Source organism: Anarhichas minor, unplaced genomic scaffold (genome assembly GCF_050575085.1).
Source record: "Anarhichas minor isolate MPS153535 unplaced genomic scaffold, ASM5057508v1 ptg000067l, whole genome shotgun sequence".
Taxonomy (NCBI): domain Eukaryota; kingdom Metazoa; phylum Chordata; class Actinopteri; order Perciformes; family Anarhichadidae; genus Anarhichas; species Anarhichas minor.
The window spans coordinates 638,056-655,244 of NW_027466513.1; the positions used below are offsets into that span (position 1 = coordinate 638,056).

Here is a 17,189-nt window from a genome sequence, read left to right on the forward strand (position 1 = left end):
CAGCTTTTGCCACAACTATCGTCTGATTTTAGTGATTACAAATGTGCTAATGCCCAGATTCCTCTGAGAAGAATTATGTCTGTATGCGTGACTCTTTTCAGGCTTATTTCCCCTCACATCTCCTTGATTTTTAACACGGACTGAAGGCATGCATGTTTTTTGCTTTTGCAGACACTTCCATAATACTGTGCATCAACAGCAATTAATCTGAGCTGTGACGTAATTACAACTCGGAAACTTGTAATTGCAGTAACTTTAATACAACGTGAATGCAGCGTCACTCAAGCTCTTTCCTGGTTTGTGTTGATCTCTGCTTAGGCTGTGCCTTGTCACTGATTCTGATTATCACGGGCAGTACCTTGAGGCATAGGCGAGTAGTGTCCAGTCTCTCCTTTTCGACAGTATATCTGCTGGCTAATCGGACTGTAATTGCAGCATGAGCTTTGGTGGTTTACAGAAACATTGGATGAAGGTCAGAAACTCCGAGGAACAGAGTACTGCTTCTCCTTTGTGTCAAAAGCCTCCAGCTGTGGTTGCTCAAGCATCTGATCAGGACGTCTCTCGGTTGTCTCCCTGTGGAGGCATTCAGGGCACGTCCAACATGTCTGCGTCTGGGTTTACATGTGTAGTTGTGTGTATGTGTACACAAACACACCTTTCAGTCAAGGGAGATCTCCAAGCGAATGCTAACTTGAAGCTCAAAATACAAAACCTCAACGGAGAGTTCGCCTTTTATCTGATGAAAATTCTTTAGAAGTGTTGTGCCTGTGTTCTTTATAGCTCATCAGTAGTGAGTAACTACAATAGTCGTGTGTCTGAGTATATTTCTACTGATTCACACCATCATGTATTTGTAGATCGTGTTGGATAGATGTTTTTTATTGCTATGACTAATTGAAAATAGATATAGATACTCCATCCAGACATTTACAAAACATACCAGTATTAATCACCAGTGACAGAGTTGGCTGATTATTTGATTAAATACAGTTTTCTTAAAATAAACAGTGTTTTTTTTTTTCACCACTGCTTTAAGCCTGTGTTGGTTGGAGCCTCCCTCCTCCTCTCTGCTGCCACACTGAATGGGCAGTTTCCCCTTTCGCCTCTCGCTTTGCATAAAGCCCATAGAAATCCCAGGAACAGGCTCACACTCATTTGCCTGTCACATTAACTTGGCACCTTACTTTCCTCTGGCTCTTTTAACCACTGTGACCCACCCAAACAAATGACCTGTTCATACAGCACAAAGCCCTGTCAGGCTTCCGGCTTCATTTCACCTCTCCCTCTCCTCGATGACCTCTTTTAACCTTCCCTTCCTCTTCTTTTTTCCGCCATTGTTTTCTTTTCGAAGTTACTTAACGAACTACTTAACTTAAAACTTAAACGTTTTGATATAAGGAACTTCCTTCAAATTCAAGTTGGTTTAAAAAACACAAAAAATATCTCATTCATATCAAAAACAATTATAATCATTTATTTTTTATTTGTTAAATCTTCTGTCTCACTTTTTACAAAATAAGACAACAATGCTACAATATACTACAACTTTGTTTGACATTTTAATGGAATACTATTTCATGACTTCTCATGAGATACTGTCTGTGATGTGTTGATGACATACTATACTATAAATGTTTTATGACATTTATCAACAAAATGTACAAGTTAGTTTTTTGACATTTTAATGGCACATTAAGCAATGACTTTTTATGACAAATAGAACTATACTATGACTTTCACATTTGTATGAAATACTATAATATAGCTGTTAATCTCTTCATGTCATACAGTATATTATGACTATTTAATATCAACTATAGTGTGATTTTTTTAATGACAATAAAGACTTTGTGACGTACTATACTATGTATTTTGCAAATCGTATCTAACCTACACTTGGAAGTGGTGTGAAATGCAATTCCAATCGGATTTCTTCAGATGTGTTTCAGTCCGGCCGCTCAAATTGTATTTCAAAGTGTAAAAGTGCCGAGCAGAACCCATGCTACTATAGCAGAGCGCTGTGGAGGACAACAGTCTATGGACAGACACATATGTAAATAGTCTGCTGGCACTTTCTGCTGGTTCCCCGCCGCAATTTTTAAAATCAGTTTCTATACCTTTTATACCCCAAACGATTGCAATCCTAATGTAGGCCAAACATCTGAGGATGTATTTTATTTTTATCCTGAAAATGTTTCTTTTTATAATTTATTACATTTACAATGAGAAATTTGGATATTTTTTTAAGTGTTCTGACCAAAAGATATGTGTCAGCAAACAATTACACAGTGACACAAACATTGAAGTTGTGTTTTAGGACACATGATGAATGTAAAGTCTCACTATATCTGGATTGGTATCTGCTGTGGTATAAATGGTGAGATTGATGACAGTGGTGAGTCTCAAGAATACAGTCAGAGTAGCTGGAAAACCAGCAGAAAATCATATGTGAATCATGATTCACAGTATACAGAGTAAATCTATTTGGAGTTATTATAAAACCTATTCTGTCTTGGAACTCCGTCTAAGTTGCATGGGAAAGATATGTAAACCATCACATGAATGTGTGAGATTGACAGTATTTTGTGTTCGACTCGACTGAACATCTGAGTTTCTCTTAAGTGGCACTTCTGATCTGTGATCCTAATTATCTCCGAGGACCTCGTTACAGCTCCAGTTGATGGAGAAGGAAGGGAAGGAAGTTTATAATTATGTTCAATTAGTGCTCCTTCACATTTTATCTGAGCCTTTCTACTGTGCTAATGACTTATTTGTACCAATTATTTGCTTTGCTAAGCTTGTTAACCCCTGTGTTCACCTTGGCAGTTAAAGCGATTGCTGTGAGGAGTGTTTCACACTTTCCCTTTTTACAGGTCCCACGAAATGCACAAGTCATTTTTTGTTGTTGTTACTTTGTGTCTGTGAGCCATTTATCTGCTGTCTTTCACTTATCACAAGATGCATTTTAAACTATTTAACTATACTCCAGACCTCAATACTCAACATCCTGTCTGTTGAGACACCAGCTTGGGCTCAGATTGGGCCGATGCAGGTTATTCCCTCATCACCTGTTTGCCTCGATATAAAGTTCCCAAATCTTCTTTATGACGCATCAATGCACATATAACACAATAGCATGAAATGTATTTAAATGCTGCTTTTGTGCTTTCACAGTAATGTTCTTCCATATAGGGTGCTGTTAGCGTGCTACAGGAAGCCTCCTCCGCCGTTTTATTTTTTACCTGAATCCTTTCAAATCCCCCTTCAGTACCTCCCAGACAAATAATTTCGAGTTTAGGTATTGTTCTCGCCAATCTGTGTGATCAAAGAACAAGGGGAAGGCTTTTATAACTGTAAAAACATTGAATTATACATAATTATGAAAACTCAACACACTCACACAAACACACAAAGCCCTTCTCTAATTTGAGTCCCTGATTCTGAGTGGGCTCTCGTGTCCGTCAGAGACTGATGAAAGCTTCTCATCTTCAGGACGGGTCAGAAGATGGAGCGAGGCCTGAATGCTATCAAAGGGACCAACATGACCTCTGGGAGCAGAAGCACCAGTGCTCTCTGCCTCTCTACAAGCTCCCTTTAATCTCACACTGCTCTCCACAAGCACTTGGTTATCCAGTGAGAGAAAGAGAAAGAGCTTCTCATTTTTTATCTCTTTAAAAGAAAAAATATTGCGCCCTCATACACTCCTCTCCATTTATCTGAGGATGGAGGAAAGGAGTCAGTAGAAGATGGAAACATAAAAGGTCTGTCTCGATGGAAAAAAAGGGAGAGAAAGGGCTCATCATTTTGCCCTGCTTTTCTTCTCGCGGTGCTATAGAGATGAAATCAGACGGCTGTCAGGTAAAAGGAGAGTAAAACATTTGCCTCGCTGCTGAAACGGACCGAGCAGAGAAAATGGAGAGGAGTATGGTAGAGAGCCTTGCATTACTTCTCCTTCACAGCAAAAGCTCTCGACTGTCAAGAGAACAAAAAACATCTTCCATCAGGATTTCTACAGGCCGAGTCTGTGGTTGGAAGCGTTTTACTGCAGCACAGTCAGCTTTCAGCAGATGAGAAGAGAAAATGTTTTTTTATAAATTGGGTGTAAAAGCTCTTTGACAATGAAACATGTTCTTTGGTAATATCTCAAATTTAGGCAAATATCTTGACAATCGGTGTGTCTTTTTTCATGTCAAGGCTGGATGTAAGCCACTGTCTTTCCTGAACTTCAACCTCCCTAAATTGAACCACATGTGATACACAGCTTGATTCACCTTGTTTTGACTTGTATGCATGCTTAGCTCAGCCGTATGTCCAGAGCAGATATAAGAAATCTCCCCATATTGCATCTCTAACTACCGCGTCTCCCCACCTCTCTCTCACAGCCTTACAGCCAGCACCCCCACACGAGTGAAAATTAATGCTCTCCCCACCTGTGGTGGGAAAGGAAGACGCAGAAGAAATTGCGGTGAGTCTGTAACACAGACACTCACATTAATAGTATATATATCATGGGTAATCTATGGAAGCCTGTGCTTGGCAAAATACACAACAGAAAAAGCCAAAAGTTTAAATATCACCTGCTGGTCGTTATTGGGATGCTTTTAATTTTATCCCCAAATCCTATTTCACAATCATCACTGATATCAGCACAAAGCCACAAATTCCCAAAGTAGTTTGTCATTTTCTGAGGGGTGTGTGTGTGTGTGTGTGTGTGTGTGTGGGGGGGGGGGGGGGGGGGGGAGTGTGAGGAATGGGAGTGCTACTGAATGTGTCTCTACTGGTTCTGTGATTCAAGTGTGGCAGCAGAGTGTGTGTGTGTGCGTGTCTATGTATGTGTGGTTTGGCAAACCACTCAGATCCTTAGCTGTGTCTCATCCCTCCCACCATTGCTCTCGTCAGCAGGCCTGAAACCACAATCCATCCCATCTGGAGACAAAGCCATTAACTCGCACCTTTTTACTTCAGTTTGAAGATCTCCCCTTTCATACCAGTGTGAGCGGTGACCAATATATTAGTCTGTGTTAGAACCACGACATTTAACAGTTCCCATTACCAGAAATGACACCTACAATAAATACTTGATTTCTCTCAGCGGTGGCAGTTGGTCCCTCATTTTAACATGTGAATTTACAGGCTAAACACCAAACTAGAGTTTTCATGGGTTGGATACAGTACTGAGGAATGCATTGTTTCAATCGACTACATTTAGCATAAACACTGATCTGACATGCACATAAAGTAAAGGATCTGAATACTTCTTCCACCGCTGGTTGGCAGTGAAGATGCTAGCTGATTAGCTTTTTTGCATTAAGTGTTATCACATGAACTTCAAAAAGTACATGTTTTCTGAGCTAATGTGTTTATTTTGAGTCTAAAATCAAGTTTTAATTAATTTTATCCGCACTTAACAAAACACTAATACCGTTCATACTGTTTTCCTCTTAACACGGAAGTATTAGTTGCCAAAGCCCCCAAAATGCTCCGGGTGTTACGATTTTCCAATTGGCTTCATATCTTGTATTTTCTTTTGTTTGGGGTGGCGGGTGGATAAGAAAAACCAGACCCGTTTCAGAAACATTACACCACTACAACATCCTACAGAGGACATGATCTCAGTGTCCTGCACGGTGATGAAACACAGTCAGACGCGGGTCAATCACAAGGAAATGGGCCATTCTACAAAAACTGTTTTATTGATTTATTAACAACTGTACATTTCTTTTCAGTGCCGACAGCATTTGCTACATACTTTGGTGTGATTCAGAGGGCCAGCGATTATCGCTCCTTTAGATTTTTTTTTGTGGGAAATGCTGACAGGATCAGGAGCAGTGTACAACCAGAACTATTCACTGTTTCTTACCGTCGACGTGGGAGACCCGACTTATTCATTTGTGTTTACATTTAAGTGCTGTTCCCTCCGTCCCCATGAGCATTTACATGTCTCCGCCAACCAAACATATTCCAGGAATATTGATAAGATACAAAGGGCAGAAGGATTCCAATAGCGCAGATTGAACTGTTTGAGTTTAGTCTGTAACCATGAAATCAATGGTACTTTTTCATCCAGTTTGTGCCTGCTGCAGTGATCTGCTGCCAACTGAGGTCCAAGGGTTAGGCTAAACATTAAACGTTTCCCATCTCCCAACAAGGTAAAACAAACCGGGAGAAAGATAGCACAGACAGAGCAGTACACTTTAAAAAGGTCTTTTGAGAGAGAGATATATATATATATATATATATATATATATATATATATATATATATATATATATATATATATATATATATATATATATATATATATATATATATATATATATATATATATATATATATATATATGTGAATTAAATTTACATCCATTTCTTTTCCTGAATCATAGTGTCCCGCTCCATCCCACAGTGGTCCAAACCAGCCGAGTCTCTGCCGGAGTCAGAGGACTCCACGTATCCATTGTCCGGTAAGAGCACTGTGACAAAAAGGCCTTTTAAAAATCTCCACAAAACGTCCTACTTACAAGATTCATGCTCCTCGGTTTGATTTCTGAAAAGGTCAGCCCGGAGAATGTGCTTTAAGAAAATCAAGAGTAAAATTGTTAAAAAGTTCTAATCTATGTTCTGCTTTCCCACTCAAATATCATGGCATAAGACAGAGTGGGCAAAAAAAAAAATTGATCACAAGTACACCCAGGACATGAAAATATATATATTTTATAATATATATAAAGAGTCTTTTATTTAATCCGATATGTACACTTTTCACAAGACGTCTGGGGGAACGAGGTTCTCACAAATGAAGCGCCGCTTCATCGGGTTACACCCAAATATTCTCAAGGGGGAAAAATGTGTAACCAAAAAATAAACCTTCCACAACAAGTACAGAAAAGCTTCTTTCCAGCACAAGCATCCTTCGGCCAAACGGCTCCATCGATCACCGCCAAATCTGTAGTTCATTTTAGCGTGTTGTAGTCCACAGACGGATGGTCGGGAGGGGAAAAGTAAAAGTCATCTCATCAGTGCTGAAGCAGGAGCCTCCTTTCTCTCTAGTAGATGACCTCGTAGACGGTGGCCTTCTTGTCACCGGATCCCGTCACGATGTATTTGTCATCTGCGGAGATGTCACAGCTCAGGACGGAGGACGACTCCTTCGACTGTGGGAGTAAGGAAGAAACTCAAGTTAGAGGACAAGCTTTCTTTATATCTGGTTGTTTTATGGAAGATGCTTAATCAGCCTAATGAATAGGGGTGAACAGGTGTGTGTATTTATCCAGAACAGTTCGGTACGCAGCTTTCTTTAATAACAGTTGAATTAGCATGAATAATGTCTTTGTGATACGTTTTTAGCTTGGCAAAAGATGTATCTGTCTGAATTATCTACATGATTAGTAAGACAGCGTTTTTATAATATGACCCGAGACTCTTGGGACTAATCGCTATTTTGCACGGTTTATACATACCTTTAAATTGGTTGTGAAATCACAATAAGGTACCTTTTTTTAATGTGTGTGCATGTGGTTGTTGTAGTTACCTGGAATATGCTGGCGCCATAAGGAGTCCTCCATGCATTCAGCAGATTGTCCTTCCCTGTGCTCACAAACCATTTACCTGCAAACATAAAACAGACGTCTTGAGAATATATTCTGAACGTATGTATGCTGATTCACACACAGTGCCAGCTGCCATCCAAACAGCTGGCTACTAAAGTTAAATTTGAATTATTAACTGCATGTATACAATTGGGTACACATCAATTAAGGTCAGTGTATATGATGGAAGAGTGGCAGTAGAATGTGCCAGAAGCCACCACATTTGGGATTTTGTGACAAAAAAATCTTTCTCTAAGAGGGGGCATCTGAACCTCCTAACTGGCTACTTTCATGGAAGATTCTGCACACACAGCGTGTCTTCTGTAGTCTGAGAATAGATTCACACCATACCTCCAACCCACAACATCAGCTAACTAGTGACTCTGTTAATGTAATGGTATTTCCCCCGATAAGGTTTTTACAATCATAAAATGCTCATAATGAAGACGACTCACACCATTTCCACTCTGATAATTATTTAAATCACCCTCTGATTAATTACCCAACTGACTAGTTGGGTAATAATTTAATTAGTGGCAGCAAGAGCTCTGAAGCAGTGAGTGTCATTTGAATTAACCAGTTCTGCTGTGGGGGTCTCGTGAGGAGAAATGAATACTGAGTGAGGCGAAAGTGAAACCTCATTTGTCTGAGCCTTAAACTTGACACCAGCTGGTCTGCCCAGCAGGCACAATGATCTAAACCCAAAAGCAATGACAAATTTAATGAGCATGTTGTTATGTGCAATTCAGACTGTACAGAATGACACGTGCAACTGCGTTTTTAAACAAATTCTCACTAATAAACAGCACTTTAATCGTATATCAACCTGCAAGTGACTAAGTCACAGTTACTGAAGGTTCAGATCATTTTAACATCTACAGAAATAGTTGCTTCCTCATTTTTTGGTGCAGATAAGTTGTCTCAAACACAACCAACCAGTAAGTCTGTCCGATACTACAGATAATACTCATCTAGACTAGGAATCAGACACGGCTCTAGGAACTGGTTTCTGCCTAGATGCCAAGATTATGTTTGCAAGACAAGAGAAACAGATCTGGAGAAATCCATGTTCCCCAAATTTAACAGCAGGGCGGTATTTAGGATTTAAGGTCTGGAGTCAGATATTCCCCCAGCAAAACTCCACTCACCACTCTTTTACACTTACAGGGAAACCTTTAAATCTCCTTGCAATGGAATGCCTAAATATTTTTTTTATTATTCCCCTTAGGTCTGTGTTAAGGAGCCGGTTACTTACCACAGTAGGCGAACTTGAGTGAGAGGACGCAGCTTTCGTGCAGGTGCAGCTGGTACTTGTCAGGCTTGGTGTGGTGAAGCACTTCCACGTTACTGCTCTCCATGCCCACAGCCAGCCATTCTCCAGTGGGACAGTAGCCCAACGAGAAGATCTGCAACAAGGACACAGTATTTAAACCGAGAATCACTCATTTGTGCGTCTTCCACAACACTTGAGATGTAGTTGGAAAGGGAACTTTTTTTTTTTTACAGCCTTCTCCCTACCTGTGAGGTAAAGTCGTGTTGCTGGAGCTGTCGGCCTTCCCTCAGATCCCAGGAGCGGACGGTGTTGTCGAGCCCTCCGGTCCACAGTTTGGTCCCGTCGTGGGAGATGTCGATGCAGCTGGCTCCATCTGTGTGGCCCTGGAACTGCCTGGAACACCCCAAGACACCAAATATCAAGTTAGAAACAAGAGGACGTAGCCTTCCATCTTGTGTTGATGGCCAACTATTCCATTTCGTCAAACACAATGAGGTGTGTATTAAAGAATGCAAGAAGCACACATACACAATGTATTTCTGTCAGTGCTTGAAACAAAACCATATTGGTAAAAATATGAATTACTGACCTAACGAGGGTCTGGTTATGGAGATCCCACACGGCAATGTTTCCATCCGAGCAGCAGGAGAAGCACACCTTGGCGTCGGGGCTGATGGCCAGCGCATAGCAGGCCGGAGCAGAGGAAGTGAGCTCGGCCTTGATGCGGGGCGTCTGCGAGGCCAGGTCCCAGATGGTCAACGTGCTGGCCTCGCCACCCACTATCAGGGTGCGGCCGTCAGGCAAGAGCTTGCAGGAGCGGATATAATTGTCCCTGTTCTGGAAGAGAAACAAGTGTCATCACGATCTTGATGTAATTTAAAAATGTGAAACATCTACTTGAATAGGACAACGAGGTTAAGAACAAACTCAATTACAATTCTGTTGAGAAAAAGAGATTAGCAGCATGTCCACGTCGAGACCATCTCTACTTAAACTTCAGGGGAGCTTTTCTTTGACAAGTGAAGTTCTCATGCTGCTGCCGTCTGTTTTTTTTGTGTTATAGTGAAGATGTGGATGTCAGCTTTAACAAGAGATGCAGGGAGAGAGTGAGGCTGCCGCTGTTGGCCAGGCTCCAAGAGAGCAGGAAGACAGATCAATAAGACTGTGGAAGCTCTTGGTCGGATTAAATCGGCACCCCGATGGCTTTATAAGACCCAATTGCACTCTGGACGCACCTTAAGGGTGTTGGGGGGCCATGTGAGTTGAATGGCATGAAGCCACAGTATCAAAATGAGAAATAGGAGGCAGTTGGGAGGAAGTAATGAGCTGGGTAATGGCAGACAGGGTCAGCCAATCAGAACATCATTACTCAGCAGGCTTTTTTTTTCCCCACCAAGGATTATTTCAGCACAGCAGTGAGACACTTTGCTGAATTATTCACATCTCTGTCTGTTGGGATCTGGAGTCAGGCTACATTTGATGCTCAAAAAAAATCTTAATGAAGGAGGCCCATTGCAGAGACCTCATGAAATGAGTACATTATGTTTCTGGTCGGATGACTTTGAAACATCCACATTAATAATACAAATCTAAAACTCTTTAACAAACATCTCCTTGTAAAAACAAAAACAAACAAGATGCAAGTTACCAGGCAGTCGAGTTGGGACACTGGGCTCTTGCTGCCTGGTTGGCTGATGTCCCAGATCTTGACACAACCCTTGCCGCCGGTATAGACGTGACGTGTGGGGTTGCTGATGGTGACAGCACACACCACTTCCCCGTGGCTCAATGTGTTGATCTGGCGAGCGTGGCGCGGGATGCCCGGGCCAATCAGTGCATCTGGAGGGAAGGGCACGGGCTGCATCTGACCATCTGCACTCACGTGAAAAGAATAAGCTCTGCGGAGGACAAATGAAGGGAAATATGGTCAGTTGGAGCCTGGATGTATATGCTCTCTGTTATATAGCTGAATCCAGATACTCACGGTTTTCCTCCAGAAATGGACGTGAGGCTGGCTGGTAGGCCTGGCCTCATGTGAGGATGGGGGTCAAATCCTGCCTGCATGACCAAGAACAGCCAGGAGTTAAACAACCAATAACCTGCTAAGATGAATTAGACTAAGCTAATATTCAAATTAACATGTATGCCTCACTTTAACCGCTAACGCCCTGAGGAACTCTCGTTCTATCTTTTCCAGGCAAATCCCTTGAAAGGCGCAGACTCAGCTTCATTGCATACAGAGAAGCTTTACACAAGGCTACAACATCCCACTTGCTAATGCTAATGAAAGCCTGGGAGATTTTCAAACACGGAGAGGCATTTTATTTTAAAAGCCTTTAGAATGCTAACTAACCAACATCAAAGTAAGAGAGCTAGGCCGTCTTTGTACTATCTCATTATGTACACACACAACAGGCTGCAGCCAGCCAAGCAGAAATATTTACAATGAGTTGTGGAAATAATGCTTAAGTTTCTCAAAGTCATTTTTGCAAACAGATTCCACAACCTGCAGCCATGGAGGATAATTCATACAGACGCTAGTGAGGGTTTGTTGTGTCAAACTGATGGAATAAATCAATATATGTGAAGAGGAGCTTCATTGGATTCATACATTCTATACAGAAGCTGAAATAGTTACAATTGGTGAGCGTCCATAGGCGGCGGCAGCAGCTGCAACGCTCATCTGCGGTGAAATGAGACCTGGATAGACGCCCGGGCTGGTCAGGGATCCGTTCATCTCGTGATGACCCATCATTGCAAACGGGGAGGCATAGGAACCCGCAATGGACAGAGGTGTCCGCAGGGCCGGGGCAGCTAGAGAAGAGAGAAGAGCATTTTAATAGAAACTCTGCAGACGGGAGAGACGATAATAAAAAAACATTATAAAACACAGAACTATGGTTCATTACAGATCGTGTGATACGATCAAAAGCTCCAGAACTACTGCTAATGGATTTTTTATTTCCAAGGACACGAATCAACGCTCAATCTAATCATTATTCTATCATCAATTCATCTGCGGAGTACTTTCTTCATTGATTGTCTGGTCTATAAAATGTCACAAGATAGTGAAAAACGGCCATCACAAGTTGCTAAAGCCCGATTTGATGTCATTTAAATGCTTATTATGTCCGATCAGCATTCGAAAACCTAAAAGTATTCTGTTTATTATCACATAATAGGAAGAAAAGCACATTATATGCCTCTTTGGAGAAGTATAATCTCATTTTAACTCATTTTTAAGCAAAAGCAGTGAAGGTGTTTACATACCCAACGCCTCCATGCCGGGTGGTTTGCCCATTGTGAGAGGCCGTAGTCCCGGAGTGGTGCTGGTTCCTGCCGTTGGAGCCTCATTCCTCGGAGTAGGTGTGTTGGACTTCAGGCTGGGTGTGGACGACTTGTCATTCTAAAACACAAATAGTCTTTAATCTCTGGGTGAAACCTTATTTAGTGTCCACTTAACTGAAAGTTGTGAGTTCACTTACTCTCACTCTCAGCCACACACAAAATGAAACACACCAGTGTAAAAATAAAAAATAAAAATCCCCAAGTGAGTCAAAAATACCCTCATTTTCAGAGAAATCCAGAGTGACAATCTGAGTGGACGGCTCAAGGTAATCCAATCCAACACTGACACTGACACTGACACACACACACTGTGTGTGTGTGGTAGAAGTCAGGCTTGTTAAGAGCGACTAAACAAACAACATGGTGGCCCAAACACTTCTCTCATAATGAATCCATCCATCTTTCTTTCTTTGCAGATGGAGTAAGAGGAGTGGAGGGTTTAGTCCGGTGACACACTAATGAGGGATGGAGAGAGGCTGGGTGTCACAGATGTGGAGGGTAGTGATGTGGACTATAAGTCTCTCTTAATCCTCAGAGAAATGGTTTATGTAAAACCGATGATTGAGGATTGTTTTAGCCTGGTAAGAGAGAGCTTCGGTATTAGGAGAAAATGGGGGAGAGGATGAGGCGAAGCAAGAAAAGAGGGAGACAGCAGTTCCCTCGCTGCTGTGTCTCTGGGTTATTTACAGCCTCAGGCCAGGGAAGAAATGACCATTTATTGGGTAAGCCATAAAGGAGATTGAGAGGAGTGAGCCACAGGGTTTGATTTCCTGAGAGTGCATCTCTGCCCCTTCAAGCCCCTCGTAGCAGCCAACTGCTAAGCCTCCTACGCATTAGTCCTGCACACAGACACCCACTTCACTTGACAAATGCCCTTTAGTCTGTCACTTCACCCTCCACTGTAACTGCCCTATTTCATCTTCTGTCTAGTCTCTCGATGTGTCACTCACATGGGCGTGGTCCTTTGCTTTGGAGGACGGCGTGCTGCCCGAGGAGGCGACGGAGGCGGGGCTGTTGGGGGCAGCGTCCTTCTTCAGGACTCGTGATTTATCCAGGCCGTTTTCTGGAGGAGAGTGAGCGGGGCTGACTCGAGGGGTGGCCGGATCCTGTAGAGTTAAATGAGACAGACGGAGAGCGAGACTGAGCAAACAGAGCGGAGGAAAGCCACTGGCATGTACATGTAGGTCAAACAAACTGGGGCCTCGTGTGCAAACACAGATAAATATACTTGTGCATGCTCATACTCTCCCTCACACATATACACACACTTTTCATTCACCTGTCACTCCCTTTTCTCTTTGTATTACTTTCTGCATGAATAGCAAAAGAAATACAGCAAGTAAGCACACACTCACACACAACCAATATTATGACAGACTTTTTGGCAACGCTGTGAAAGGTGTTGAGGCTTCTACAGACAAAAGAGCGCTGTGTTTAGTTTCTGCGCAGCGTTCACACAGGAATGTGGCCAAGCAGCTCAGTTCAAACGAAGTCTTACTTCATTGGAAACATCCACCACCAAGTCGTCACTTTTGTCTCCGTCACTGTCCTGGAAAACAAAAGAGGGACATGCTTAACATTACTGGGAGATCACAAACAGTACAGTGTGCAAAAACCAGTGCAGTCCAATTCCTTTGAATACTAGATCAACATCAAAGACCAGATTTGTAACCTTCTTTTGGCGTTGGTATCTTAAATAATAATAAACTGTGTACACAAATAAAATGAGACTACGCAACACTTTATTTTACAGTTTTTATTATTTCCTAATAATTACAATGCCTTGAAAGTTTCCTGGAAAGAAGTGTGTGTAGGTTGGCTGTAATTAAAAGGGAGATTTTTTTATTTTAGTCGGTTGTTGACATCCAAAAGAATTTCTCTGAAAGAACTGGTCCGTTTGAACCCAAGTACATTCATATTCATTAATTATAGTAAACATTCTTCATCACGGATGAATTGTATACTCGCCTCTTGACAATGTTCAGCTGACGTGCTGCGCACTGACTAAAAGACTCAGGGAGGCACTAGCTTAGCATTACATTGAGATTGATCAATTAGAAGTGTATCAATTAAATACTGTCTGTTATTTTTTAATTAGAGCCAAATTACTGTAGGTACTCCTTTCCAGGACACTTTCTATTACATTATTAGGAATTCAAAGACCCATAAAATAAATCACTGACAAAACTGTGGTGGTTATATAATAAAATAAAAGGGAAATGAACTGGTTTGTTTTTATATTTTGGTTTGCTCACACTTGACTTATGTCCTCAGGATCCCACCCACAGCTAGAGTGGGAGCGCTTCAAACTGATTAGCTCGAACAATAAAACCAATAAACACTCACATATCGGCTCATGCTGTCTTTGTCGTCCACTTTACGTTTCTTGGAGTCCAGGCTGTAATCTGAAGAGCCTCGGTGCTTCTCACTCGCTGCCCGCAGGCTGTCTGATGGCGACACCGAGTTATTCTGCCAACAACAAGATGCAGCCAGACCACGTCAGTACCCTCCGAGTGTGTTGCACCTTTGCGTCTTAGCATCCTCAACATACTGCCAACATAGGAAATGTCATCTTGCTCCATTTGAACCCATCTTGACATGATATGGAGTAACAAACCGTGTGACTCTTGTAAATAAATAACACTTAGTGCAAGAGACTAAAATAAAAGAGTAAGCACTGCCCTGCCAGCATATGCCCCTCATTCAAGTGAATATGTGGGAGCTTAAATGCAGCAAGAAGAGTCAGAAAACCAAATGGTGCGTTTAAGTCCAGGCATGGCTCTGGAGCCTTTTCCTTTGTCAGAGCAGTGACAATATTGACTGTAAAGCTAAAACACACAATGCTCCTGTACTGAGCTGGACTGATTTGGGACAGAAGGTGCAGAAGAGGATTCTGGGACAGCTTAGTCCTGCTGTTGCTGCTGCTGCCAAGGCAGCGGAGCAAGGAGGAAACAGAACTAGGCAGCTGAGCAAACCCACAAAACGCCTCTGGAAGACAAAGGCATGAACTCGCAAGCGAGGGGATACGTAGGACAGATTGAGGAGAGGTGGAGAGAAAATGTGAGGTGGGAGCAGAGTGCAGCATGGGATATTTGGTACACACACACACACACACACACACACACACACACACACACACACCCTGACATCTAATCCTCTTGAAGACCCTCATAGTGACCTGGTCAGGGACACGCTTGAGGCTACATTAACAATTCAAACCAAACACAGCTTACATTCCTGACTTTATGTTCGTCTGTGACATGCAAGTACATGCAAATAAAACAAAAGTGACCAAAATATCTCACGGTGTAACTGTAAAACCCACGCTTATGACTGCTGGAGAGACCATGAGTGTGGGCGTGTGGGCGTGTGTGTGTGCTGTTGCAGGTCGGTGACTAAATGGCAGAAAATGACAGCAAAATCAACCAGAAGAAAAAAAGAGGAAGAAAAGAAAGAGGCCATTGAGGGAACCAGGACAAGAGTGCAATGTGAAGACACAGAGAGGGTGTTGCCAGCAGAGAAAAGACCCATGAAAGAGGCAGAGTGAGAAAATAAGAAAAAGAAAAAAAAAAAATAAGAGGAAGAAAGACAAGAGAGCAAAACAGGAAAGGAACTTGGCAAGCAATGAGAGCGTAGCAGTGTGGCAATGAGTTCTCCCCACTAGTGGAAATGCCTCGACAGGCTGGCACTCTCTCAGAAGCTGCAAAACGGGGTTTTTGTAGTCTGGGCACTGGTGGGGGGGGGGGGGGGGGGGGGGTGGGGGGGTGCACTGCCAAACAGGCCGACAGGCAAGGAGGGAGGGAGGAAGAGGAGGGGTGAAGGCGAGGCAGTCCCCGAGGCCGGCCGACGCTGGCAGACAGCTCAACAAATCCCTGCCTCCATCAGAAACTGACAGAGATGGTGAAAGAGGGAGAAGGAAGATGTCTGACTTCTTGACTGCAAATGACAGGAAGAGAAAGACAAGCAGCAGAGAAAGGTAACAGCTTGAGTGAAAGGACGACTTTTTTAAGCCGAGTGCGACGTAAAATAAAAAAAATAAAAACACTGAGGTTGGACAGTTAATGGCACACTTTCTGCCAATTCCACATCCCTTCTTGTCAGGTCAGAATATGGAAATGTGTTCAGCTACTGCTGTGGAAAAGAAAGCCACACAGAGAGTTTGGTGTGAAGATGCTTTCTGACAGACAAAAATCTCCTACAGCGCTACAGCCTGTCTGTGCGTCTGAGCCTGTGACCTTTAAAGGATTGCTTAGACTCAATAACCCTGCAGTTGCCTCCAGCTCTGGTATCAGATGACCTGAGACAACATTACAGGAAGACACTGTGTGTGTGTGTGTGTGTGTGTGTGTGGGGAAAGAAGAGATGGGGGAGGGTGGTGAGGAGATCAGGTAAGGCAGTATTGGCAGCCGTCTCGTCACCATACGAGATGGGGGACGAGTTTGGGTTCCCTTCAGACCTGAGTGGTCCCATTCAGGATGGCCAGTCAATGGGAACTCAATCTGGCCGAGCAGATCCAACAGAGCGTTACGCTCCAGCTAACAGAGAGCTTTAAGCCAGTCCAATAAACAAGGACTTTAACATGAGAAGGAGGAGAGAGATAGCGAGAGACAGGGAGGGGAGAAGCGGTGGAAAGGAGTAAATGAGTGAGATAAGAAGAAGAGAGAGCAGAAAATAAAGAAAGTATATGTGAAAAGGAAAAGAGGAAGGTAGATAAAAGGAGTCGAGTACTGGACACATGCAACACTCTAAAGTGGTGAGCGAAGAAGAGAAGGAGAGTCAAAGTCGCTTTTAATTGTGCTGAAATTAAAGGAGGTAGCTGACTACTAATCCTCGCCCAGTGATTGGAGTCATTTTCCACCTGGATTAGATGGCACTGGCTTATTTGGCCAGACTTCATTATAACCCCCCCACCCTGCACAGAGTACAAAAATGTGTGTCTTCCTACACAGAGAGCACGAATTTCTATTGAACAGTGGGCTTAAG

At 42.7% G+C, this 17,189-nt stretch overlaps 1 protein-coding gene across 14 annotated transcripts in view; it reads right to left on the bottom strand.

Moving 5' to 3' along the window:
* Nucleotides 1-6,690: 6,690 nt before the first annotated feature.
* The window catches only part of tle3b (TLE family member 3, transcriptional corepressor b), a 28,678-nt gene continuing 18,179 nt past the window's right edge, over nucleotides 6,691-17,189 (bottom strand). For all 14 annotated transcript variants that reach the window (XM_076078536.1, XM_076078532.1, XM_076078530.1 and 11 more), the window contains 12 exons: nucleotides 14,553-14,675; nucleotides 13,705-13,755; nucleotides 13,157-13,312; nucleotides 12,129-12,264; nucleotides 11,497-11,672; nucleotides 10,843-10,916; nucleotides 10,507-10,756; nucleotides 9,448-9,695; nucleotides 9,104-9,251; nucleotides 8,841-8,991; nucleotides 7,528-7,604; nucleotides 6,691-7,150 (listed from right to left, as the gene is read on the bottom strand). In XM_076078536.1, the coding sequence (XP_075934651.1) occupies nucleotides 7,043-7,150; nucleotides 7,528-7,604; nucleotides 8,841-8,991; nucleotides 9,104-9,251; nucleotides 9,448-9,695; nucleotides 10,507-10,756; nucleotides 10,843-10,916; nucleotides 11,497-11,672; nucleotides 12,129-12,264; nucleotides 13,157-13,312; nucleotides 13,705-13,755; nucleotides 14,553-14,675 (1,698 nt within the window). In that variant the 3' untranslated portion in view covers nucleotides 6,691-7,042. The remainder of the gene's footprint in view (nucleotides 7,151-7,527; nucleotides 7,605-8,840; nucleotides 8,992-9,103; nucleotides 9,252-9,447; nucleotides 9,696-10,506; nucleotides 10,757-10,842; nucleotides 10,917-11,496; nucleotides 11,673-12,128; nucleotides 12,265-13,156; nucleotides 13,313-13,704; nucleotides 13,756-14,552; nucleotides 14,676-17,189) is intronic.